At 48.9% G+C, this 25601-nt stretch overlaps 5 protein-coding genes and 1 pseudogene across 10 annotated transcripts in view; 4 read left to right on the plus strand and 2 right to left on the minus strand.

Annotated features, from left to right (window-relative positions):
* Window positions 1-13989, plus strand: part of LOC148671894 (uncharacterized) — a 47294-nt gene extending 33305 nt beyond the window's left edge. Inside the window, exon 7 of the transcript XR_015937095.1 lies at window positions 12641-13989. The gene's annotated coding sequence lies outside the window, so the exon portion shown is untranslated. The remainder of the gene's footprint in view (window positions 1-12640) is intronic.
* LOC148671873 (uncharacterized) overlaps window positions 1-25601 on the minus strand; it is a 641462-nt gene that overhangs the window by 393591 nt on the left and 222270 nt on the right. The gene's annotated exons all lie outside the window — the stretch shown is intronic.
* The window catches only part of LOC148671881 (GTPase IMAP family member 8-like), a 423522-nt gene that overhangs the window by 195477 nt on the left and 202444 nt on the right, over window positions 1-25601 (plus strand).
* LOC148671895 (uncharacterized) overlaps window positions 1-25601 on the minus strand; it is a 55470-nt pseudogene that overhangs the window by 16779 nt on the left and 13090 nt on the right.
* Window positions 5936-21180, plus strand: LOC148671897 (uncharacterized). Its single transcript, XM_088632813.1, has 2 exons — window positions 5936-6622; window positions 20317-21180. The coding sequence occupies exon 2, from the start codon at window positions 20347-20349 to the stop codon at window positions 21100-21102; it is 756 nt and encodes a 251-aa protein (XP_088488939.1). The 5' UTR covers window positions 5936-6622; window positions 20317-20346; the 3' UTR covers window positions 21103-21180.
* LOC148671898 (GTPase IMAP family member 4-like) lies at window positions 21063-24943 on the plus strand. Its single transcript, XM_088632786.1, has 2 exons — window positions 21063-21287; window positions 23066-24943. The coding sequence occupies exons 1-2, from the start codon at window positions 21188-21190 to the stop codon at window positions 24298-24300; spliced, it is 1335 nt and encodes a 444-aa protein (XP_088488912.1). The 5' UTR covers window positions 21063-21187; the 3' UTR covers window positions 24301-24943.

Genomic DNA, 25601 nt, shown 5'->3' on the forward strand with positions numbered 1-25601 from the left:
ACGGAGAGAGAGAGATGGCAGAGTTTAGGAGCTCAGTGCTCAGCCCTGGTGAGTTTTCTCTTGTTCTACCTGTCAGAGTGTCGGTAAGGGAGACACTGAGGGTCTCTTCTCTGTCACAGAGCACAGCAGCAGCTGGAGAAGTGTCTTCCTGTCTGCTGAGAGTGTGTTCTGTCTGTCAGACACACGGGGTCTGAACAAGGAGAGAGACCGGAACTGTTTTACTTTCACTTTCTCTTGTTAGCGATCAGAGATTGGTAGTGTAAACTCAAGCTGTTTGGGATTCACTAAATATTTTAATAAGGTGTTTATTTAAGGTAGAATGATTGATGTTAAACCTGACTGTGTGCTGATGGTATTGGATTCACACTGTTAGTATTCATGATGCTCAGATATGATCGTTTCCTGTTTGTTGCTCAGAGGCCATGTTTATTGTACAGTTGATAATACCAGAGAGGAATCAGTACAGATGAACAACAGAGGAATTTATTTGGCCCATAATTAGTAGTGATTCCAGGGTCTCGTGCAGCTGTTTCTCCTGTCTTGACGGGGCAGCTTGTTCCCTTCCTCAACCCCTCTCTGTGTACAGTAGAGTCCCATGTCCTGACTGGAGGAGCTCATCCAGCTGTGTCTGGAGAGAAGCCAGGGTATCATCTTCAACAACAGGGCTGGGCAGCTTGTTCCCCTCTCCCACCCCCCTCTGTGTACAGTAGAGCCTCCCACTCCTGATTTTAAGTCTTAGTGTTGCTTTGAGCCTCAGTGTTAATTCTGAGGAACTTTGAGGTGTCAATATCTAACTGGTCTTTAATGATGACTGACTGTCACTGAGGATGTTGAATATTTTCTTTGTACATGGTTCCCTATCATCACCCTGTCAGTGTGGGACACTCACCTTCAGACTAAAGAGACTCAGTTCCTCCAGCTTGTCAGCTTCACTGTTTTTAAACTAACATCATGCTAATTCTCTTCAGTGTGGATCACAGTAGTTAGTTTCTTAGCGGTTTGAAACTATACAACACACAGATTAGCGGTTTGAAACTATACAACACACAGATTTCCCAGCCAGGTGGCTGAGTCCCAAACATTTCTTTATGAAATGTGACATTTTAGACTCACTACTGAAGAATCAGGATGGACTGAATGATTTTACAGTTTTGACATGTATTTTTTAAATAAGGTGGTATAAAGGTTCATTCTGAGCACAGGAGTCCCATATGTGTCTGAACTGCCACTGGACACTCAGAGTGTTAGTGGGACTCTACAGGGCCCTCCTGAAGTATTGGCGCCCTTGGTAAAGAGAGAACAGTTAAAATAAAAAAATATTTCATATAAATTGTAAGAATACAGAATAAGAATGTTTTAAGAATACAGTCTGATTAACAGAACATTTTTTAATATATATATAATATAATCTCAATCTGTGTTTTTCCTCTCTCACAGGGCAGTGACAATAGGAAAGATATAGAAAAGTTTTTATCGTGAATTTTAAATGGGATAAGTCGTGAAGATATCTGTGATGAGAACTTTATCATGTAAATAATCTGTGATCTTTCTCTCTGACAGGGAGGAGACGGGCTGATTCCCATGAGGCACCACAGCGTCTCTCAGAGATCAGGATCGTGCTGTTGGGGGAGAGACGGTCTGGGAAGAGCTCAGCAGGAAACACCATCCTGGGCAGAGAGGAGTTTGAGACTAAGGGAGAACCTCAGGAGTGTGTGAAGAGACAGGGTGAAGTAGCTGGGAGGCAGATCACTGTGGTCAACACTCCAGGCTGGGGTTCCTCTTTTATAAGAAGGGCACATCCACAGAGTGTCAGACAGGAGGTTGTGCGCAGTGTGTCTCTGTGTCCCCCAGGACCCCACGCTCTCCTCCTGGTGATTAATGTGAACTCATACACAGACTGGAGATCAGTAAAGAAACATCTGGAGCTTCTCAGTGAGAGAGTGTGGAGACACACAATAGTGCTGTTCACCTGCGGGGACACACTGACACACACAACCATTGAGCAACACATTGAGGGAGGAGGGAAGGAGCTCCAGTGTCTGGTGAAGAAGTGTGGGAACAGGTATCATGTTCTCAACGACAAGAACAGGGGTGACCTTACTCAGGTCACAGAGCTGCTGGAGAAGATAGAGGACATGGTGGCAGGAAACTATGGGCTGTACTTCACTACTGACATTGACCAAGTATATACTGAGCTGGAGACATACAATAGAGAGATAGAGAAGCTGAGACAGAGGTTGGAGGAGAGACAGAGAGAGACAGAGGAGCTGAGACAGAGGTTGAAGGAGAGACAGAGAGAGACAGAGGAGCTGAGACAGAGGGAGGAGGAGAGACAGAGAGAGACAGAGGAGCTGAGACAGAGGTTGGAGGAGGAGAGACAGAGAGAGGCAGAGGAGCTCAGACAGAGGTTGGAGGAGGAGTGGAGCAGGAGAGAAGAGGAGCTGAAGGAGAAGATGAGAAAGACACTGGAGGAAGAGGAGCTGGAGAAAGAGACAGAGGAGCCCAGACTGCCTGTCAAGAGGAGGAACAGTATAGACCTCATCCCTCCCGAGAGTGAGTGTGATTGATGCTGTATTACTGAGTCACTGATCTTACTGCTCATCAGACTGAGAGATTCAACCATCTTGTGTCCTGTTAGGAATTAAAATCATACTGTGCTCCGCTCTGTACTGCGTTACTAACACAGTGGCACACAGATCTGTGTCTGTTTAAATCCTCTGTGCTGTAATTGAACTGTTTTCTCTCAGGGAGATGAGATTTAATCCATCACACAGCAGCTCAGTCTCTATAATCTGTTCCTCAAGACTGTCGGACCAACACTCAATCAATCAAGGTTTATTGATCGATGCACGAACAGTACAGCACACAGCGGTGTTGTCAGCATTGAAATCTGCGAGCTCGTTAAAGGCTCGTTAAGAAGGATAGAAGAGTTGGAGGACAGGAATTTATAGGGGTTAACATTGGGATACAACAGATTACACAACTGCAATTCACAGATTGTGTGGAACCAACACAAGGATAGGAGGTATTTAGGTGTCCTGACAGTAGTGGGGTATAGGGTAGGAGGTATTTAGTGCTCTTCGTAGGTGTCCTGAGAGTGCCAGTGCCCCCTGTCAGTTCGAGGAGGTAACTGCAGGTGTCTGCTGTGGTTGGCTGTTCAGCAGTCTTACTGCCTGGGGCAAGAAGCTGTTCTGACACCTGGTGGTCTTGGTCTGATACTTCAGTACCGTTTTCCAGATGGTAGTAGAGAGAGCAAGTTGTGTTTAGGGTGACTGGGGTCCCTGAGGATGGACCTGGCCTTCTTGAGGCATTAACACAGTAGATATCCCCTGTGTTCAGTAGCGCAGCCGTTAGTGTTCTGAGCCAGTGTCACCACCCTCTGGAGGACCCTGAGCTCGTGGGCGGAGCAGTTACCACACCAGGCAGTGGTGCAGCCGGTTAGGATGCTCTCAGTGGTGCAGCTGTAGAAGCTGGTCAGGATGTGTGAAGGCAGGCTGAACTTCTTCAGTCTGGGGAGAAAGAACAGGCGCTGTCTCGTCTACGGGGTTGGTGTGGTGGGTCCAGGTCAGGTCGCCTGTGATGACACCTAGGAATTTGAGAATCTGGACCACTGCGGACCCACTGATGTGAATGGGTGCCTGGTTTGTTCCTGTGGTCCACCATCAGCTCCTTAGTTCTGCTGGTGTTCAGAGAGGGGCTGCTGTCCTGACACCATGCTGTCAGCGTTTCTACCTCCTCCCTGTAGGCGGACTCATCACCGTTCGTGATCAAGCTGATGATCGTTGTATCGTCCGCAAATGTGATGATGGAGTTTGTCTTGTTCCTGGAGACGCAGTCGTGGGTGAACAGGGAGCAGAGGAGAGGGCTGAGTTTGCAGCGCTGGGGAACGCCGATGTTCAGAGTTAGGGTGGAGAATGTACTTGTGCCGACTCTGGGCATGATGCCCAAGAATAATTCCCAGATGTTCATTCTGTAAGTTTCTTTCATAATGGCCAGCAGCCCTATCACCCTGCAACTCCCAGCTGGCAGCCCCAACTGGAGCCCAGCAGGTGTGAGCCTGGCCAGTACCTGGAGGGGAGACTGCTGGGAAAACACTGAGGCTGCTGCTGGGAGAGGTGTGAGTGGGGCCAGCAGGGGGCGCTCTCACCCTGCAGTCTGTGTGGGTCCTGGTGCCCCAGTATAGTGACGGGGACACTGGACTGTAAACAGGCGCGTCCTGCAGATGAGACGTCAAACCGCGGTCCTGACTCTCTGTGGTCATTAACAATCCCAGGGTATCTCTTGAGAAGATTAGGGGTGTTACCCCAGTGTCCTGGCCAAATTACCGCCCTGGTCTTTACACATCATGGCCTCCTAATAACCCCCCCTCTCTGAACTGGCTTCATCACTCTGCTCTCCTCCCCACTGAGAGCTGCTGTGTGGGGAGAGGACTGGAGCATCACCCAGGTGGGGCAGCACACTGGTGGCGGTGGTGGGATCCCCATGACCTGTAAAGAGCTCTGAGTGGAGTGTCCAGAAGAGCACTATAGAAGTGTAAGCAATTATTATTATTATTATTTATTATTATTATTATAATGACTTTTAAGTTAAGTTTGTCAAGAAATGACTTGAGCAAATTGTACTCCTTTTACCTGTGGAGAGGTTGGTCTCCTCTCATGTGTCACCTCCCTGATGCTCCTGTCTCTCCTCCTGTTGCACTGAGTGAAGTCGAACCCAGACTCCAGCCCCGTCCCTCTGAGCTGAGACTGGTGCTGCTGGGCAGGACTGGTGCTGGGAAGAGTGCAGTAGGAAACACCATCCTGGGCTCAGAGGAGTTTGACACTGAGGGAGTAACTGAGGAGTGTAGGGAAAACCGGTTCAGGGACGCCAAATATGTAATCATAGTGGCTCTCTTAAGGCACCAGTTCTGTAGGGTTTGGGCATTTACTGAGACAATTATTAATTGTAGCAGTAAATCACAAAGTTGATTCTTTTGATGGCTTTAGAATCCAACCATGCGACATAACTCAAACAACGCGCACACACAGGTACTAATACACGAGGATACATTTATTAATACATAGAATATGCATATAAACCTAACAGATCTTATCGAGAGGGTTATCAGAATACAAAAGGTATATATTCAGTCAGTTACAAAGAGTTACATATATCAAGAGGACATACGTTCAGTATATCATTCATTTAGACCGTTTCGTAAAGTGAACTTGGTTACAACTTCTACATTAGATACTCAAAACAAGTACATAACTCTTAGGAATTAAATTGATATCAACTGGTTTGGATAACAATTGAATTCTCGAGCTGTAATGCAGTGAAGTTGAATACTCATCCAATCTTTGGGGATTCAGATCTCCTGCGGGCACAAAGAAACAGTTGCAGGCTGTTGCTGTCCAATCCGCGCTCTCTGGCTCCGTGCCAGGCTGTGCTGTGCGGCTTGCGACGGTGCGCTGCTGATGCTCACTGTTGGCTTTAACTAGCAAAGTTTGTGCACAGGAGAAAAGATGACTGTGGGTCCCAGCAAGTCAGGAAGAGGACCGGTTCGTTCCTGGTGAAGAGCTAGTTCTGAATAGTAATTCAGCTGTCCACAGTTCCGACCTGTTCACGAGGCCTGCTGCTGGTTACTCTCTGGCAACCTCCACTCTAGACTCTTAGAACAAAGGAAAGTTCTGGCACTCGGACACACTGGCCGTTCCGTGGTTGTCCGGGCTGAGTCTCAGGATGGTCAGGAGGCACGCTGCGAGAATGTCCTGCCCTTGGGATTCTCCTTTGAATTCCCTTTAGAATTGTTGAATCTGAATCTGAATCTGAATCTCACAGGCTCTCTGTGTTGCCTGTTTTTACCTGGAGGAACTTCAGCTCGCTGATTGGCTGAAAGTTCCATGGGCATCAGAGTCCCACGTGGGTTACTCGGCCCTACCAGTCCCTGATTGGTTGATCAAGGTGAGATATGAGTCACTTAGTCCTGACACTTAGTAATGCAGTCCAGATGTCCAACTGGCACTCCCTAGACAGATAGGCGCCAACGGATGACCACTGATCATGATAGCCAGGCTTAGCTAAGTGCATCCCCCTTTGGGAGCTGTCCTTATCAAAAGAAAACATCTTGCATGAATAGTTTCTCTGTGGCTGCACCACAGAGATGAACAGAGAAATGGGGCCTCATTTGGGAAGGCTCAGAACACTTAATTCTGCCTTATTATTAAGCCTCGCCGCTACAGGAGTGTGAGAAGAGACAGGGTGAAGTAGCTGGGAGGCAGGTCACTGTGGTCGACACTCCAGGCTGGGAGTGGGATAATATAAAGTCCACCTCAGAGCAGGTCAAACAAGAGACTGTGTACAGCGTGTCTCTGTGTCCCCCAGGACCCCACGCTCTCCTCCTGGTGATCCCTCTCATCACACTGAGAGAGAAACAGAGGAGAGTAGAGAAGGAACATCTGGAGCTCCTCAGTGAGAGAGTCTGGAGACACACAATAGTGCTGTTCACCTGGGGGACACACTGGGAGACACAACCATTGAGCAGCACAGTGAGAGAGGAGGGAAGGAGCTCCAGTATCTGGTGGAGAAGTGTGGGAACAGGTATCATGTTCTCAACAACAAGAACAGGGGTGACCGCACTCAGGTCACAGAGCTGCTGGAGAAGATAGAGGACATGGTGGCAGAAATGAGTGTCTTTCCTTACATGATGGACAGAAAACTTCTGCAGAAGATAGAGAAGAGGAAGTACAGTACTCTCTCTGTACAGCACACTGACAAACAGCTCTCTCTCCTTCGTCACTGATCCTCTGTCTGTACGGCACACTGACACACAGCTCTCTCTCCTACGTCACTGACCCTCAGTCTGTACGGCACACTGACACACAGCTCTCTCTCCTACATCACTGACCCTCTGTCTGTACGACACACTGACACACAGCTCTCTCTCCTTCGTCACTGATCCTCTGTCTGTACGGCACACTGACACACAGCTCTCTCTCCTACGTCACTGACCCTCTGTCTGTACGACACACTGACACACAGCTCTCTCTCCTACATCACTGCCCTCTCTCTGTACGGCACACTGACACACAGCTCTCTCTCCTACATCACTGACCCTCTCTCTCAAGGTCCTGTAAGAATATTAGTGCGAGTCATGAGTTCACAACAGGAAGAGAGTTCGCTCGGATTCACTGACTGTCCCTTCTGATCCAGAATGATCCACACTTTCTCTAGGAGTGTGATTAGACTTCGATATGAAGTAAATATTCTAAAATACAGGAAACAGAGGGATCCTGAACATGCAGAGGAACCCAGATGTCTGCACAGCGCGAGAATCACAGTGGACTCTAAACACAGTGAGCAGCATCACACCAGATCCATAACGAGCCCATTATCATGATGATGGTGTCAAAACAGCAGTCAGGTCGTCTCAGAAGATCAGACAGCTGTATTCAACAGTTTGTAGCACCTGAGATACTGAGACAGACTCACGCCTGTCACTCTGTGATGCCCAGCTCTTTCTTTCAACAGGTCCAGCACCTGAGACTGAGGGCTCACTGTCTGTGGGAGATGAGCCTGATGAAGTTAGCAGAACCAAAGTAAGTGTTTGTACAGTACCTCCAGGAAAAGTCTTTACCTCCACACCTGTGGCATCTCATCTCCCACACTGGAGATAAACCTGCCTGTATCTTTACCTCCACACCTGTGAAATCTCCTCTCCCACACTTGAGATACACCTGAGTCTTTACCTCCACTCCTGTGACATCTCTATTCGTTTTCAGGTCCCGGGGAACGTGACTGAATTCACTCCTGAAATAAAATTTCAGAACAGGAAAGAAACCTACAGGTACCTGATATTTTGGGCTTTTTTGCCGTCCTTTGCTTAACAAGCAAAAATGAGATTAAAACATAGGAAGTCCTGAACATCACTAAAAGGCATAATTTGAGGCCGAAAGACCTTCAGGAGAAACAGAATTCCAGAACACACTGCTCGATGCTACATACAGACCCCTTGTTTGTCTCGTTATTTTAAATGCACAGTTTCCTGTGCTCCCAGTGAGGAGCTGCCAGATGTCTGTTCTGCTCACTTGCACGACAGCGGTCTAGGTAAACTCCATTTCCCACAAGGCAACTGGTCTACTTCCTGTGCCACTCCTCCCTCTGACTCGCTAAGCTGCCCGTCAATCATAATGTCATCCCGGTCCAGCCAAGTATCTTGCGGTATCTCAGCGGAAGCGCTCAGTTGCCATGGCAGTGGACTCGCAGTTTATCTGTATGAATAAAAGTCAGCAGAAGGGAATTTCACAGTCACCTCTTTTTCCAGAGACTCGCTCTCCTGCAACCTGACAGCTTCACGGAGAAATGACACTAAAATAGATACATTGCTTCAGTCTCGCCCATTACTACGGTCTCCTGTGTACTTTCACACCAGACTGGAACTTAAACACTCGGAGCACTCATATCACGTATCATTAGTCCTTAAAACAATAACGAGAGGAATTTAGTAGCTTCTTCTTAGCTAAGGAAGAGGTGTTAGTGGGGCCAGCAGGGGGGCGCTCTCACCCTGCGGTCCATGTGGGTCCTAATGCCCAACTATAGTGACAGGGACACTGTACTGTAAACAGGCGCTGTCCTTCGAATGAGACATAAAACCGAGGTCCTGACTCTCCGTGGTCATTAAAAATCCCAGGGTGTTTCTCAAAAAGAGTAGGGGTGTAACCCCGGCATCCTGGCCAAATTTCCCATTGGCCCTTACCAATCATGGCCTCCTAATAATTCCCATGAATCTATGAATTGGCTACAGTACATCACTCTGCTCTCCTCCCCACTGAGAGCTGATGTGTGGTGAGCGTTCTGGTGCACTATGGCTGCCGTCGCATCATCCAGGTGGGGCTGCACATTGGTGGTGGTGGAGGGGAGTCCCCATTACCTGTAAAGTGCTTTGAGTGGAGTGTCCAGAAAAGCGCTATATAAGTGTAAGCAATAATAATAATAATAATAATAATAATAATAATAATAATAATAATAATAATAAGGATAAACATGCCAGACTGCAGTAGGGAAGTGTGGAACCTCTATATTTCTGTGTCTCCAGTGTCAGTGCTGTGTCTTTGTCACACAGTCCTGCCCCAGTTCTCTCTTTGTGTCACTGTACTGCAAGCGTAGAATTTCTTTATTTTGTCTCCAGTGTCAATGCCCTGATGTCTGTGGTGTCCCCTGTCTCTGTGGAGTGTTGAAAGTGTGGTGTCCTCTGTCTCTGTGCAGTGTGTTGACAGTGTGCTGTCCTATGCAGGTATCTCTGCCCGTCCGCGGGTCAGTTCTGGTGCCGTGTCACTGGGCTGGTGTTTGTGATGGCGTCGGGGGGTGAACTGGAGTATCAGACCACACACTGGGACATGGGGCTCCTGTCCCCCACTGGCCAGCATCCTGCAGGACCCCTGTTTGACATACACTGCCCCCAGGGGGCGCTGACGGAACTGCAGCTACCTCACTGCAAGATCGATGGCCGTGAGTCTCAGGCGATGTTAACAGTTTCTGTATTGACAGTGAGTACAGCTTCAGCTCAGCTACAGCAGGAGACTCTACCCTCTACCATGGAGTCTGGTGACAATTTGCCCTCTGTGTAACAGTGTGAATGAAGATGAGGTTGCTTCTGGGATATGCTGGACTCATCCCTCTCTCCAGCCTCTGGAATCTGTTCCAATCCATTACTGAACCTCAATCCCAGGGCTTCATTACTGGCCCTTAATTAATCTCAGTTAAAGGTTTCATTACTTTAATTCAGTTATTCATGGCCACTGAAGGCCATGTCACATCGTTAACAGAAATAATCAGTGATCTCGTGAAGAGCGTGTTCAGATTCAATGTCAAGGGACAGGTGCTGCTGTTCCTGCGGCCGGGGGATGGCGTGGACCTGCTGCTCAAGTTGAATGTGTTTGTGCTCCCTGAGAACGTACTTCTCAGCCAGGTACAGGGGACTTCCTGTCTCTCTGTCTGTCTACCTCCCCAACACTTCCCGTCTCTCTGCCTGTCTACCTCTCCAGCACTTCTTGTCTCTATTTGTCTTTCTCTCCCAACACTTCCCGTCTCTATGCCTGTCTACCTCTCCAGCACTTCCTGTCCCTCTGTCTGTCTCTCCAGCACTTCCTGTCTCTGTCCGTCTGTTTCTCCAGCACGACGTCGTGGCATGTTTCTGTTCCCCCATTCCAAGCAGTGTCACCCTGTCCTCTCCTCTCCTCCACAGGTCACCGAGCAGCAGGACTGCAGGAGCACCCTCATTCAGACGAGCTCAACCTGTAAACTGACACCGCAGGCGATGTACAGAGTGTCCAGCAGCAGCATGGAGATTGAGATAATCCAGCCTGAGGTAATGGTTGTCCTGTGATACAGACAGAGATCACTGGCCTTTATGACCCAAACTGCTGAGAGAGCATGAGGGAGAGACTGAAAGATCTAGAGAGAGAGAAGCAGGAAAGACTCGGGTCATGAAAGGATGATCTGAGTATCATCAGTATCATCAAAACAATGAAACAGGTGGACCCATCCAGCAGATACACAGAGAAAGGAAGGGGCCCGAGTTCTGACCCGTGAAGAACACCAGGGGGGTAGAAGGCCAGAGCCTCACCAGGACACTTGGAAAGAGCAGTTCAAGGGACAAGAAGAGAACCAGCCAAGAGCAGCACCTGAAATACCCAGGACAGGAAGAGGATGTGGCCAGTCATGTCAGAGGTCAAGGAGAATTGGGATAGTGGAGAGAGAAGCAGAAAGCAGAGTCACAGAGTCTGTAGAGGGAGTCCAGCTGACTTCATGCTCAAAAAGGATTTGCCTGCGTGACAGACTGCTAGCTCTTTAACACAGCGTTACTGTTGTTCTTCCAGTCCGAGTGCTTTTACTGCAGTTATGGCCCGAATTTCCACCCCACATTCGAGGTGTTCCTGGCCCACGGTGCGATGAGACTGGACCTGGTGTTGCTGAAATGCGCCACAAAGGACGGAGAAAAGAGGGTGTGGAGCCGCATTGTGCAGCTGCCAGGTAACAGATCTACTGAGAACATGGTGGGTTAGAGGTCAGTATGGCCTGCTAGTGAGTGTGACAATCATGCCAGGCAATAGCTGACTTGAGATGCATCTTGTGTGTCCTGTGGGTGAGTAGTGTCTTTACGAGAGACTGTGTCCTGTGGGTGCTGTGCTGGTCAGGGTGAACATGGCTCTGTCTCTTTCTCTCTCTGCAGTCCCTGTTGTTGAGACCAGGACCCCAAATACTTCTGCCCCTCAGAGTGAGTCCCTCTGTCCTCTTTGAGTATCTAGAGCTGGTTCCTCAGCCCTTGTGTAGGAGCAGCCAGTAGAAGGGTGTCTGTGTTTGTTTCAGGAATCGCGCTCACCAGCAGCGAAGGGTGGGAAAGAGCCTTGAATGAAGTGATCGAGGAGCTGGAAGCAGACGAGTACAAGAAGCTGAAGAACATTCTGCACCAGAAGGGGATGCCCCGGGGTGTACTGGGAGACACCGAGAAGCAGGACCTGGCCCACAGGATCGTCTCCCACTTCGGAACGGAGGTGTCTGTTCACGTCGTTAAGGAAGCCATGGCCAGCATTCCTCGGAACGACCCAGTGATACAAGGATTACTGAAGCCCTTTGTGGAGCAGCTGAGATAGAGAAGGAGCGTAAGGACACCCTGTAGGACTACAGTGTTTCACCATGAGGGAGTCACTCCTGAGGGACACACAGTCGTCCTCTCTTGGCTCACAGCAACGCCCCTGAGCCACACAGAGAGCGTGAGGAAGGTGAAGTGGAAATCTAATAAGTAAATTGATTCTTAAAAATGTAGAGAGCTTTGAAAAAAATATATTGGTGCTTTTAGATAATATATTTCAAGGATGTAACTGCTGTGCTACAGTACGTGCAGAATTTTAGAAAACAGTTCGTCAACAAAGTACACTGTTTAGGTTAGTTTAGAAGACAATGTACTAAAACAATATATGCTGTCTGGGTCGTTAGAATTAGCTGAAAGTAACTGATAAGCTTTGAATAACAAATCTAGTTTTTCTTCTCTCGCTCTATGATGTAATCTGTTTTCTCTTAGAGAAAGGGGAAGTTTTAGAAGGGACCAAGTGCTGAACTTTTTTACAGCGCAACGTCTTATAAAAACCCTGTACTGCTTGTAACAAATTGAGTCTCTGGTTGCACTTTGCAGGGCTCCCAATATTGCAATATTGAAATAAAGACCTTACTCAGGTGAGAACTCTCTCTTGTGGCTTCCTTGATAGTTATATTTCCATGACAAAGGTCACACAGGCTCCTCTGAGCCTGCACTGATCCAGCCCATGAACACAGCAGAGCTGCCACTCTGTTGCCTGATGCCCTCAGAGCTCGGAGCTCAGCAAGGCTGGGAGACTGTAAGGAAACCAGGACGCTGCTGCTGTGTGTGGAGGTTGTGGTTGTGAACAGCAGGTGGCGCTGTTCCCTCTGGAGCTCTGTGACCCAGGACAGTGACCAAGGACACTGTGCTGTTGGAGGTGCTGCACTTCAGATGAAACTTCTGTAGCACCAAGGCGTATCATAAACATTTACCAATAATCTCTGCCCTTGAGTGAACAACAGTCCAGCTCTGCTGAGTCCAGCCCCTGGGAGTGTGTCCAAGGTGGGCTTCTCTGATGAGCATCAGGTCCTGACCCATAACACAAACCAGGGGGTCCATTTTGACATCTCCCGTGACAGGAAATACCCATGTGGACCCATGCTGGTGGGGTGACGGGTCTCCTCTGGAGTTGAGCTCTAGCTGGGGGTAGCCGATCAAACATCTGAAAGATGAACAGCCAATGAGGAGCCTGAAGAGCTACACCTGATGATGTCGCAGCCAATCAGCAGATGTGATCACTGGATTTGAAAAGGTACCGAACCTCCGCATAGACTGAGGGAGAAGCACCAGAAGGAGCTGCAGAACCACCTCCGCAGGATGGAGGAGGAGATCCAGACACGAGAGGAGAAGATCAGAGCGCTGGAGGAGAGGCTGAGGGAGGAGAGGGATGAGGGGAGGAGGAGAGAGCTGGAGGAGGAGCTGAGGAGAGAGAGAGGGGAGAGAGAGGCTGCAGAGAGAGATGGAGGGAGTGAGAGAGGAGCAGGAGAGGGAGAGGAGAGAGAGGAGACACACAGGAGGGAGATGGAGGAGCTCAGGCAGCACTATGAGGAAAAGGCCAGAGAGGAGGCAGAGAGACACGGAGAGACTCTCCAGCAGGTCAGTGTGTCGACAACACAGTTCACTCCAGCAGGACAGGAGCACAGTTCACTGCAGGAGGGAGATCGAGGAGCTGAGAGAGGCAGTAGAGAGACTCAATTCAGTTGTAGACAGATACAGTAAAGTAGTTTGGTATTTCAGTCCCCCGAAGCAGAAGAGACATACAAGAGATACAGGAGTGTGAATGAGAAGCTGAAGCAGCACAAGAGAGAGAGGCCACAGAAGATGATTGAGAGAAAGTGTTGCTCACTTAAAACATTCTCTAATCATATGAATGTATATCTTACTGATGTATTTAACCTAAATGAAATGAATTATGTTTAAAGAGAACAATAACAGCAGCTTTGCTCCATCCCAGCTTGTATCCAATCACAGCAGCCTCCCATCTGAAGCCCCTCCTTCTTCCCTCATCCCACTTCCTGTTCCTGTGGAGACTCCAACATGGTGGAGATGGTATCTTATCTCAATACTTCTCTTGAAGAAGGCTCCTTTTGCCAGCATTATTGTGTAATGACATGTGATTGTTGAGTTGCCAAGTGCCTTGAACGTTTACAGATGAAGGTTTTTCTATTAACTTTAGTCAACTGAGTTCCAGCTTTATCATCCTCTGTTGGGAGATGAACATTACCAAGAAAAGGGACAGTACAATAGTGTTACTTTATGTGCTGCATTGAAATGTTGAGATTTAATGTATATATACAGTAATTGGAAGAAACTATTGAGATGTTTCACTGTGTATCAAACAGTATTTGTGTATAAAGATCTTTCTCCTGTTTTTATACCTTATCAGTTTAATGGACCAATATTCTTAAGAGACTCATCAGAGAGGCTGGACTCCAGAGTCAGGGGCAGTGAGACTCTACACTGGGCACTATCAGGTGACACAGACCAGCTCAGGGCTGTTAACCCCAGCAGTCTGTAAAGCCTGATAGAGACTCATCAGAGAAGCTGGGCTCCAGAGTCAGGGGCAGTGAGACTCTACACTGGGCACTATCAGGTGATACAGACCAGCTCAGGGCTGTTAACCCCAGCAGTCTGTAAAGCCTGATAGAGACTCATCAGAGAGGCTGGACTCCAGTGTCAGGGGCAGTGAGACTCTACATTGGGCACTATCAGACCAGCTCAGTGCTGTTAACCCCAGCAGTCTGTAAAGCCTGATAGAGACTCATCAGAGAAGCTGGACTCCAATGTCAGGGGCAGTGAGACTCTACACTGGGCACTATCAGGTGACACAGACCAGCTCAGGGCTGTTAACCCCAGCAGTCTGTAAAGCCTGATAGAGACTCATCAGAGAGGCTGGACTCCAGAGTCAGGGGCAGTGAGACTCTACACTGGGCACTATCAGGTGATACAGACCAGCTCAGTGCTGTTAACCCCTGTTCTTCTGTCCTTGTGCTTATCTGACCAGTCCAGACTGGGCTCATAATCATTATACACACTACACACAGGTTATACATTATTTTTGGATATATTTCTATTCAAATAATCTTGTATTTCTACCCAACTGTGGACATTTTACTGGAGTGATTACAGTGAACTACCAGGCTCATATAACTGCTGTGGGACTGGAGTACCATATAAGGTAATGTAACGCATACGGCCGAAAGCCACTGTGTAAGAGCCGGCGTACCAGAGCGGTGACATCACCGCCCTTCCCTGTGATAGCAGGACCACAGCCCCTGGGGTGTGGAGAGATCTCTCTTCGGCTCAACAAGCTGGGTCCCTGGTGAGTGACGCCGGAGTCCTGGGTTCGAGCCCCCGACGGTGTGGGGCTGACCTGATGTGCCAAGGGCGCCTGCCTGAACCCCATAGTGTTACGGTATTAATAAATATTTATATATAAACTACAGGCTCAAAGAAGCTTTGAGAAGCTGGAAGTGACATGAGAAAACAGTTCACAATAATGAAGTTCACTCACATTTAATACAGTCTCGATTTCATAAAAGAACAAGTAATAGGTTTATTCCAGGCTGAAAGAAGAAAGAAAACACGTTTCGGCCTTCTTCACACCTGAAACCTGTTACTTGTTTTATCTTGTATACAGTACATATATTTTATTTATTGTTGTCATTCAGTAAAGTGCTTTGAGAACCCACCTTTAAAGGTGCTATATAAAATAAAATAAAGTAGATTATTATTATAATAAAACTCACAGAAACACGACCCGCTGCTTTCATGTCAGCTCTTGCACACCCGTGTGCTTCTGCACCGACAGCTGTCTCCTGTCCTCAGCTCGACCCGCAGACCCACACGAACTGGACCTGTCGAACCTGCTGTCGGGCTGAAGCGGAATGAATCCGGATCGTCAGCGGCCCCGTGGTCATGGAAACCGGACCGACCGAACTGCCCGCGACTGCCCTCCCCTGCTGGTCTAATAATAATAATAATAATAATAATAATAATAATGATGACGACGCCGGCCGTCTCTCTCACCCGTGTCCACCGGTCCGGGGAGTTGGAGTCTCTCTGAGAGACGGTCTTTCACTCCGAGTCTCTCCGAGAGCGGGCCCGTCTGTGTCCACCCTCCTGTCGACAGCAGGCCGCTCTTTCCCCTCAGGAGAGGAGGAGCTGGAAGAGGAAGATGATGCAGATTCACGGCTTGGAGTTGGTTTTATTTTTATTTTATTTGTTTTTTAATGGCGCGCTCGCGCGGAGCTCCGGGCGACCGTTAAGAATCGAACAGCCGGCGCGCGCCGGTCCGCCGAAGCAGCGAGATCATTCAAATGTATTATTATTATTATTATTATTATTATTATAACATTTGGATCTGGAAGTCACACTCTTCACACCGTATCTCTCCGCTTCTCACCTCAGCGTCTCAGACTCAGTGTTTCCTCTTAGTTTTCATCACACGATCTTCGGCGCTTATCAAATACATCTCTATATGTGCTTCAGTAACTGATTCATGACTCGGTGATTTACCAGCACGTACAGGACAATTTGGGAAGATGCTTCCCAGTAAGAATGTTCTCTGCTGTAGGTCTTAATGGGACAGTTTCTAAAACTCCTCAGGACCGGAGGACACGGGTGAGAGAGATGTATACCATTATTATTATTATTATTATTATTATTATTACAAGTACAGAAGCACTATATCTAGAAGCACTATCTCTCTGTCCTGTGTCCTAACAAACCCCACTAACACCCCGTGTGGTAAAGAGAACCCGCTCGTCCCTCCTGTCCTGTCCCGGTGTCGCCGTCACTGGGACTGGAGCAGCCGGAGAGGAGACGCACTTCCAGAACTTTCCTTCCCGCTCGGCTCTTCCCCTCCTGAGGAAATAGCATCTTCCCACACAAACAGCCTGTTTCTCTCGGAGACGCCCGCAGCACAGGGGGCCTTTTCCCAGGACACCAGGACTCCCCTCGTCTGCGGAAACACCCGGGAAGAGCCTCCCAGCCCACAGGAGGGGAGTCCCAGTCCTTCCCGGGATTTCCAGGACAGGAGCGGCTCCTCAGCTGGGAATAAAACCGCCCCGAGAGGAGCTCGAGCGCTCGGGCTCGGAGCGTCGCTTAGCAACCGGCGCCGCAGCGGCACCCGGAGGACGAGCCGGAAGCGGGTTTTGGCGCCAGTTCTGCTCTTTGATGATCGGCTCAGGAGAATAAAGTCGATAGAAAAACATAAAAGTCCATTTCTCTCTCTTGTCTGTCTGAACATAAGAGAGATTACAAACCAGAGACACGGACAGGACACTGTAAGAGTAGAGGTGTCGTCAATGACACACACAGTATGTATAAATATAAAAAAAGTCCTGCTCTGTACAACAACACTGTGTGTGAGAGTAGGGGTGTGACCCCAGTGTCCCGATTGCTGGTCAGTACAGATCAGGACACTGTGTGTGAGAGTAGGGGTGTGACCCCAGTGTCCCGACTGCTGATCAGTACAGATCAGGACACTGTGTGTGAGAGTAGGGGTGTGGACCCCAGTGTCCCGACTGCTGGTCAGTACAGATCAGGACACTGTGTGTGAGAGTAGGGGTGTGACCCCAGTGTCCCGACTGCTGGTCAGTACAGATCAGGACACTGTGTGTGAGAGTAGGGGTGTGACCCCAGTGTCCCGACTGCTGGTCAGTACAGATCCTGGACACTGTGTGTGAGAGTAGGGGTGTGGACCCCAGTGTCCCGACTGCTGGTCAGTACAGATCAGGACACTGTGTGTGAGAGTAGGGGTGTGGACCCCAGTGTCCCGACTGCTGGTCAGTACAGATCAGGACACTGTGTGTGAGAGTAGGAGTGTGGACCCCAGTGTCCCGACTGCTGGTCAGTACAGATCAGGACACTGTGTGTGAGAGTAGGGGTGTGACCCCAGTGTCCCGACTGCTGGTCAGTACAGATTCAGGACACTGTGTGTGAGAGTAGGGGTGTGGACCCCAGTGTCCAAGGATGCTGGCAAGAGTTGATCTGGGTATTCTGGTGTTTTATTTTGTTGATGAACCTGTTTAGTTGGTGATTAACTTTATGAATCCACTAGGTGGCGCCAGAGCAGCGTCACAGTGAGGACAGGAAACCCGCCACCTCACATCAGCAGGAAGAGAAGGAGAGAGAGAGAGAGATGGCAGTGTGTAGGAGCTCAGCGCTCAGCCCTGGTGAGTTTTCTCTTGTTCTGCCTGTCCGAGTGTCAGTAAGGGAGTCACTGAGGGTCTCTTCTCTGTCACAGAGCACAGCAGCAGCTGGAGAAGTGTCTTCCTGTCTGCTGAGAGTGTGTTCTGTGTGTCAGACACACAGGCTCTGAACTAGGAGAGAGACAGGAGCTGATTTTACTTTCACTTTCTCTTGTTGGGGATCAGAGATCGGTACTGTCAACTCAAGCTGTTTGGAATTCACTAAATATTTTAATAAGGTGTTTATTTAAGGTAGAATGATTGATGTAAAACCTGACTGTGTGCTGATGGTATTGGATTCACAGTGTTAGTATTCATGATGCTCAGACACGCTCAGATATGAACATTTCCTGTTTGTTGCTCAGAGGCCATGTTTATTGTACAGCTGATAATACCAGAGAGAAATCAGTACAGATGAACAACAGAGGAATTTATTTGGCCCATAATTAGTAATGATTCCAGGGTCTCATGCAGCTGTTTGTACTGTCTTGACTGGGCAGCTTGTTCCCTCCCTTAACCCCTCTCTGTACAGTAGAGCCCCATGTCCTGACTGGAGGAGCTCATCCAGCTGTGTCTGGAGAGAAGCCAGGGTATCATCTTCAACAACAGGGCTGGGCAGCTTGTTCCCCTCTCCCACCCCCCTCTGTGTACAGTAGAGCCTCCCACTCCTGATTTTAAGTCTTAGTGTTGCTTTGAGCTTCAGTGTTAAATTCTGAGGAACTCTGAGGTTTCAATATCTAACTGGTCTTTAATGATGACTGACTGTCACTGAGGATGTTGAATATTTTGTATTTATATGGCTCACTATCTTCACCCTGTCAGTGTGGGACACTCCCTTCAGTCGAAAGAGACTCAGTTCCTCCACCCTGACAGTTTCACTGTTTTTAAACTAACATCATGCTAGTTTTCTTCAGTGTGGATCACAGTAGATCCACACTGTAGTAGTTTCTAAGCGGTTTGAAACTATATAACACACAGATTTCCCAGCCAGGTGGCTGAGTCCCAAAAATTGTTTATGAAATGTGACATTTTAGACTCACTACTGAAGAATCAGGATGGACTGAATGATTTTACAGTTTTTTACATTTATCTAAAAATAAGGTGGTATAAAGGTTCATTCTGAACACAGGAGTCCCATATGTGTCTGAACCGCCACCGGACACTCAGAGTGTTAGGGGGACTCTACAGGGCCCTCCAGAAGTATTGGCGCCCTTGGTAAAGATGAGCAAGGAAGACATTGGAAAAATGTCTGTGTTGTTTATCAGATGAGAGAAATCTAACCTTCCAGTGAGGTTAAATTATTCTAAGAAACAAAATCCTGATGAAAAATAAACATGTACTATTGAGAGAACAGTTAAAATAAACAAATATTTAATATAAATTGTAAGAATACAGAATAAGAATGTTGTAAGAATACAGTCTGATTAACATTAACATTAACAGAACATTTTTGTATACCACAGAGAATACACAGAGAATACACAGAAAAATAATCTCAATAATCTGTGATTTTCCTCTCTCACAGGGCAGGGACAATAGGAAAGATATAGAAAAGTTTTTATCGTGAATTTTAAATGGGATGAAGAGTGAAGATATCTGTGATGAGAACTTAATCATGTAAATAATCTGTGATCTTTCTCTCTGACAGGGAGGAGACGGGCTGATTCCCATGAGGCACCACAGCGTCTCTCAGAGATCAGGATCGTGCTACTGGGGGAGAGATGGTCTGGGAAGAGCTCAGCAGGAAACACCATCCTGGGCAGAGAGGAGTTTGACACTGAGGGAGAACCTCAGGAGTGTGAGAAGAGACAGGGTGAAGTAGCTGGGAGGCAGATCACTGTGGTCGACACTCCAGGCTGGAATGTGTGGCTGATGAGGAATGATCCACAGCAGATCAGACAGGAGGTTGTGTGTAGTGTGTCTCTGTGTCCCCCAGGACCCCACACTCTCCTCCTGGTGATTAATGTGAACTCAGACACAGACTGGAGATCAGTGGAGGAACATCTGGAGCTTCTCAGTGAGAGAGTGTGGAGACACACAATAGTGCTGTTCACCTGGAGGGACACACTGACAGACACAACCATTGAGCAGCACATTGAGAGAAGAGTGTGTGAAGAGAGAGGGAGAAGTAGCTGGGAGGCAGATCACTGTGGTTGACACTCCAGGGTACTCCTCTTTTCCACGTGTAATAAGGACTGATCCACAGCATGTCAGAGAGGAGGTTGTGCGCAGTGTGTCTCTGTGTCCCCCAGGACCCCACGCTCTCCTCCTGGTGATTGATCTGGACTCAGCCACAGACTGGAGATCAGTGAAGAAATATCTGGAGCTTCTCAGTGAGAGAGTCTGGAGACACACAATAGTGCTGTGCTGTGCACTTGGGGGGACGGGATGAGAGACACAACCATGAAGCAGCTAATTGAGGAAGGAGGGAAGGAGCTCCAGTGGCTGGTGGAGAAGTGTGGGAACAGGTATCATGTTCTCAACAACAAGAACAGGGGCGGCACTCAGGTCACAGAGCTGCTGGAGAAGATAGAGGACATGGTGGCAGGAAACTATGGGCTGTACTTCACCACTGACATAGACCAAGTATACACTGAACTGGAGACATACAATAGAGAGATAGAGGAGCTGAGACAGAGGTTGGAGGAGAGACAGAGAGAGACGGAGGAGCTGAGACAGAGGTTGGAGGAGAGACAGAGAGAGACGGAGGAGCTGAGACAGAGGGAGGAGGAGAGACAGAGAGAGACGGAGGAGCTGAGACAGAGGGAGGAGGAGAGACAGAGAGAGACGGAGGAGCTGAGACAGAGGGAGGAGGAGAGACAGAGAGAGACGGAGGAGCTGAGACAGAGGGAGGAGGAGAGACAGAGAGAGACGGAGGAGCTGAGACAGAGGTTGGTGGAGAGACAGAGAGAGACGGAGGAGCTGAGACAGAGGTTGGAGGAGAGACAGAGAGAGACGGAGGAGCTGAGACAGAGGGAGGAGGAGAGACAGAGAGAGACGGAGGAGCTGAGACAGAGGTTGGAGGAGAGACAGAGAGAGACGGAGGAGCTGAGACAGAGGTTGGAGGAGAGACAGAGAGAGACGGAGGAGTTGAGACAGAGGTTGGAGGAGGAGAGACAGAGAGAGACGGAGGAGCTGAGACAGAGGGAGGAGGAGAGACAGAGAGAGACGGAGGAGCTGAGACAGAGAGAGACGGAGGAGCTGAGACAAAGGTTGGAGGAGAGAGAGACGGAGGAGCTGAGACAGAGGTTGGAGGAGAGACAGAGAGACGGAGGAGCTGGGACAGAAGTATGAAAGAAGGGAGAGAGAGAGAGAAGAGGAGCTCAGACAGAGGTTGGAGGAGGAGTGGAGCAGGAGAGAAGAGGAGCTGAAGGAGAAGATGAGAAAGACACTGGAGGAAGAGGAGCTGGAGAAAGAGACAGACGAGCCCAGATTGCCTGTCAAGAGGAGGAACAGTAAAGATTTTGACCCTCCTGCCAGTGAGTGTGATTGATGCTGTATTACTGAGTCACAGATCTTACTGGTCATCAGACTGAGAGATTCAACCATCTTGTGTCCTGTTAGGAATTAAAATCATACTGTGCTCCGCTCTGCACTGCGTTACTAACACAGTGGCACACAGATCTGTGTCTGTTTAAGTCCTCTGTGCTGTAATTGAACTGTTTTCTCTCAGGGAGATTAGATTTAATCCATCACACAGCAGCTCAGTCTCTGTAATCTGTTCCTTAAGACTGTCGGACCAACACTCAATCAATCAAGGTTTATTGATCGATGCACGAACAGTACAGCACACAGCGGTGTTGTCAGCATTGAAATCTGCGAGCTCGTTAAAGGCTCGTTAAGAAGGATAGAAGAGTTGGAGGACAGGAATTTATAGGGGTTAACATTGGGATACAACAGATTACACAACTGCAATTCACAGATTGTGTGGAACCAACACAAGGATAGGAGGTATTTAGGTGTCCTGACAGTAGTGGGGTACAGGGTAGGAGGTATTTAGGTATTTAGGTGTCCTGACAGTAGTAGGGTACAGGGTAGGAGGTATTGAGGTGTCCTGACAGTGGTAGGGTACAGGGAAGGAGGTATTTAGTGCTCTTCGTAGGTGTCCTGAGAGTGCCAGTGCCCCCTGTCAGTTCAAGGAGGTAACTGCAGGTGTCTGCTGTGGTTGGCTGTTCAGCAGTCTTACTGCCTGGGGCAAGAAGCTGTTCTGACACCTGGTGGTCTTGGTCTGATACTTCAGTACCGTTTTCCAGATGGTAGTAGAGAGAGCAAGTTGTGTTTAGGGTGACTGGGGTCCCTGAGGATGGACCTGGCCTTCTTGAGGCATCTAACACAGTAGATATCCTGTGTGTTCAGTAGTGCAGCCGGTAGTGTTCTGAGCCAGTGTCACCACCCTCTGGAGGACCCTGAGCTCGTGGGCGGAGCAGTTACCACACAGTTACAAAATCTGGACCACTGCGGACCCACTGATGTGAACGGGTGTTCAGGGTCAGGGTGGAGGATGTACTTGTGCCTAATGCTGAGCTGTAATCAACAACAACATTCTCACATACGTTTCTCTCTTGTCCAGGTGTGAGAGGGCAGTGTGTAGACCAGGGGCGATGGCCTCCTCAGTTGATCTGTTAGTGTCAAAGGCAGCTCTGAAGTCCAGCAGGACAGGAGTGGGTGAACCCATCAGCAGATCATTAGAACCCCAGACAAGAGCTGTTTCTGTACATCAGTCTGAAAGACTCGTCACAGTTTGTCTGCAGATCAGTGAGTCTGTGACTGAACAGCAGCAGCCTGTTGTAGAATCTGTGTCAAACAGGGTGAGATGGAGAATTACTGAACAGAGTGAAATACCAGCAGGATGAATGCACTGGACTGCACACTCTCCTAGAGTGCTGTTCTTCACTGGGTTGAAGAGATTATCTCTCCTTCTTCAATTAACGTCCTTCTACACTCTGCCCCTGTAACAGTACAGTACTGCAGCATGACTGTTGTTGCTTGAGGCCAGCAAATGAACACAGACTTTTCAGATGAAACTCGAGTCACTTTGAAAAAATAGATCTGACACAAGTGAAAATCATGAACATCAGGTAAAACTGTAGTTAGTTGATACTCAAGGTTAATTCCCAGATGTTCATTCTGTAAGATTCCTTCATAATGACTTTTAAGTTTTGTCTCTTGAGCAAACTGAACCCTTCTTGTATGTGGAAAGGCTGGTCTCCTCTCATGTGTCACCTCCCTGATGCTCCTGTCTCTCCTCCTGTTGCAGTGAGTGAAGTCGAACCCAGACTCCAGCCCCTCCCCTCTGAGCTGAGACTGGTGCTGCTGGGCAGGACTGGTGCTGGGAAGAGCGCAGCAGGAAACACCATCCTGGGCTCAGAGGAGTTTCCCTCTGAAGCCAGCAGCTCCGCGGTCACTCAGGAGAGCCGGAAGAGGACAGGACAAGTGTCCGGGAGACGGGTGACTGTGGTGGACACTCCAGACTGGCTCCACGCCGGACTGTCTGAGGGGGACAGGAGACGGGATGTGGGGCTCTGTGTTAACCTGTCTGCCCCGGGACCCCACGCCTTCCTCCTGGTGACCCCGCTGGGCCGATCCTCAGGGGAGGAGAGGAGGACACTGGAGACAGTCCTGGAGATATTCGGGGAGGGGGCCCTGGGACACACCATGGTCCTGTTCACCCACGCTGATGAGCTGGCCAGCAGGACGCTGGAGGAGTCTGTGCACACAGGCAGCAGGGAGCTCCAGTGGCTGCTGGAGAAGTGTGGGAACAGGTATCACGCCCTCAACAACAAGGACAGGGGCAGCACTCAGGTCACAGAGCTGCTGGAGAAGATAGAGGAGCTGGTAGCAGGAAACAAGGGCTGCTACTACAGCACTGAGACGTACCAGGAGGCCGAGTCCCAGATCAGACAGAGGCAACTGCAGATCCTGAGGGACAGAGAGGAGAGCAAACAGAGGGAGGAGGAGAGACTGAGGGAGAAGCACCAGAAGGAGCTGCAGAACCACCTCCGCAGGATGGAGGAGGAGATCCAGACACGAGAGGAGAAGATCAGAGCGCTGGAGGAGAAGATAGCAGAGCTAGAGGAGAGGCTGAGGGAGGAGAGGGATGAGGGGAGGAGGAGAGAGCTGGAGGAGGAGCTGAGGAGAGAGAGAGGGGAGAGAGAGAGGCTGCAGAGAGAGATGGAGGAGGTGAGAGAGGAGCAGGAGAGGGAGAGGAGAGAGAGAGAGGAGACACACAGAAGGGAGATGGAGGAGCTCAGGCAGCACCATGAGGAAAAGGCCAGAGAGGAGGCAGAGAGACACAGAGAGACTCTCCAGCAGGTCAGTGTGTCGACAACACAGTTCACTCCAGCAGGACAGGAGCACAGGAGCTGCAGGAGGGAGATCGAGGAGCTGAGAGAGACAGTAGAGAGATACAGAGAGACAGTAGAGAGACAAAACACAGTGATAGACAGACTCACTGTGTGGCATCAGAGACACACAGGAGATACAGGAGAGTGATTGAGGACCACAAGCAGCACATCGAGAAGAAGTCACAACGTAGTCTCACACACAACCTGAAGGCACTCAAGAATACATAACCCTCAGACACATAGAGAACACACGCAGCCCACAGATACAATGAGCAGACACACACAGCCCACAGACAGGAGAGAGAAACAGACAGGAGATCGAGGAGCTGAGAGAGAGCTGAAGACACTGAGACAGGAGCAGGAGAGGGAGAGGAGGAGCTCAGGCAGTGTTATCCGAGTGACAGAGAGACACAGAGACACTGCCGCAGGTCAGTCACTGATCCACACAGTCTTTCACACAGTCTTTCCCAGCGGGAGAGGAAGACCGGATACTTCCTGGACACAGAGTGAGGACTTTCCACTGAAACACTGATATCTTCCTCGTAAGAGATCCGACTCACTGAAAACCTGCCCTTAGTGCCCCATGTGAAGAAAACTAATTTTAAATAATGTTCTATTTTGATCATGTTTGTATTTTGATATTCTTTGTGTATATATATATAAATGTCATGAATACTTTTGGATATAATTCTGACATTGTATATTTGTATGTAACAGAATATATTGTAGCATTTACAGGTTCTTCTCAGGACAAAGGACCAGTGGAGACGCAATAAACGAACCAGGCTTTATTCTTTCTTAACCACAAAATAAACACACACTTAACGACTTAACAACAAGCTATACAGTACACTTATAAGACACTATTATGACATTATTTACACAGGTAGGGTCAGCTTCCTCCTCACAACCGGGCGTTACATATGTGTATATGTGTACTTTATTCTCCTGAGCCAGAATCACGACTTTATTTCGGGTCATTGGGACTTTATATCTCGCAACTGCGACTTACAATCTCGGAATCGCGACTTTATTTCTGGTCATTGGGACTTTATATCTCGCAATTCCGAGTCAGAAAAGTCATAATTTCGAGATCTAAAGCCGAAACGGCGAGAAACCGCGGCGCGTTTTTTTTTTCTTTCCACTCCCTGGCGGACACGGCTTCCACAGAGGAGCGAGAGAAATGGACTTTTATGTTTTTATATCGACTTTATTCTCCTGAGCCGATCATCAAAGAGCAGAACTGGCGCCAAAACCCGCTTCCGGCTCGTCCTCCGGGTGCTGCTGCGGCGCCGGTTGCTAAGCGACGCTCCGAGCCCGAGCGCTCGAGCTCCTCTCGGGGCGGTTTTATTCCCAGCTGAGGAGCCGCTCCTGTCCCGGAAATCCTGGGAAGGACTGGGACTCCCCTCCTGTGGGCTGGGAGGCTCTTCCCGGGTGTTTCCGCAGACG

Source organism: Lepisosteus platostomus, chromosome 5 (genome assembly GCF_059453375.1).
Source record: "Lepisosteus platostomus isolate fLepPlt1 chromosome 5, fLepPlt1.hap1, whole genome shotgun sequence".
NCBI classification, from domain to species: domain Eukaryota; kingdom Metazoa; phylum Chordata; class Actinopteri; order Semionotiformes; family Lepisosteidae; genus Lepisosteus; species Lepisosteus platostomus.

What these genes read in the sequence shown, in the direction of transcription:
- LOC148671897 (XM_088632813.1), top strand. Translation starts at nt 20,347, where the DNA reads ATGGTGGCAGGAAACTATGGGCTGTACTTCACCACTGACATAGACCAA.
- LOC148671898 (XM_088632786.1), top strand. Translation starts at nt 21,188, where the DNA reads ATGAGAAAGACACTGGAGGAAGAGGAGCTGGAGAAAGAGACAGACGAG. An exon ending in AGATTTTGACCCTCCTGCCA is followed by an intron (nt 21,288 to 23,065) that starts GTGAGTGTGATT and finishes CTCCTGTTGCAG; the next exon opens with TGAGTGAAGTCGAACCCAGA.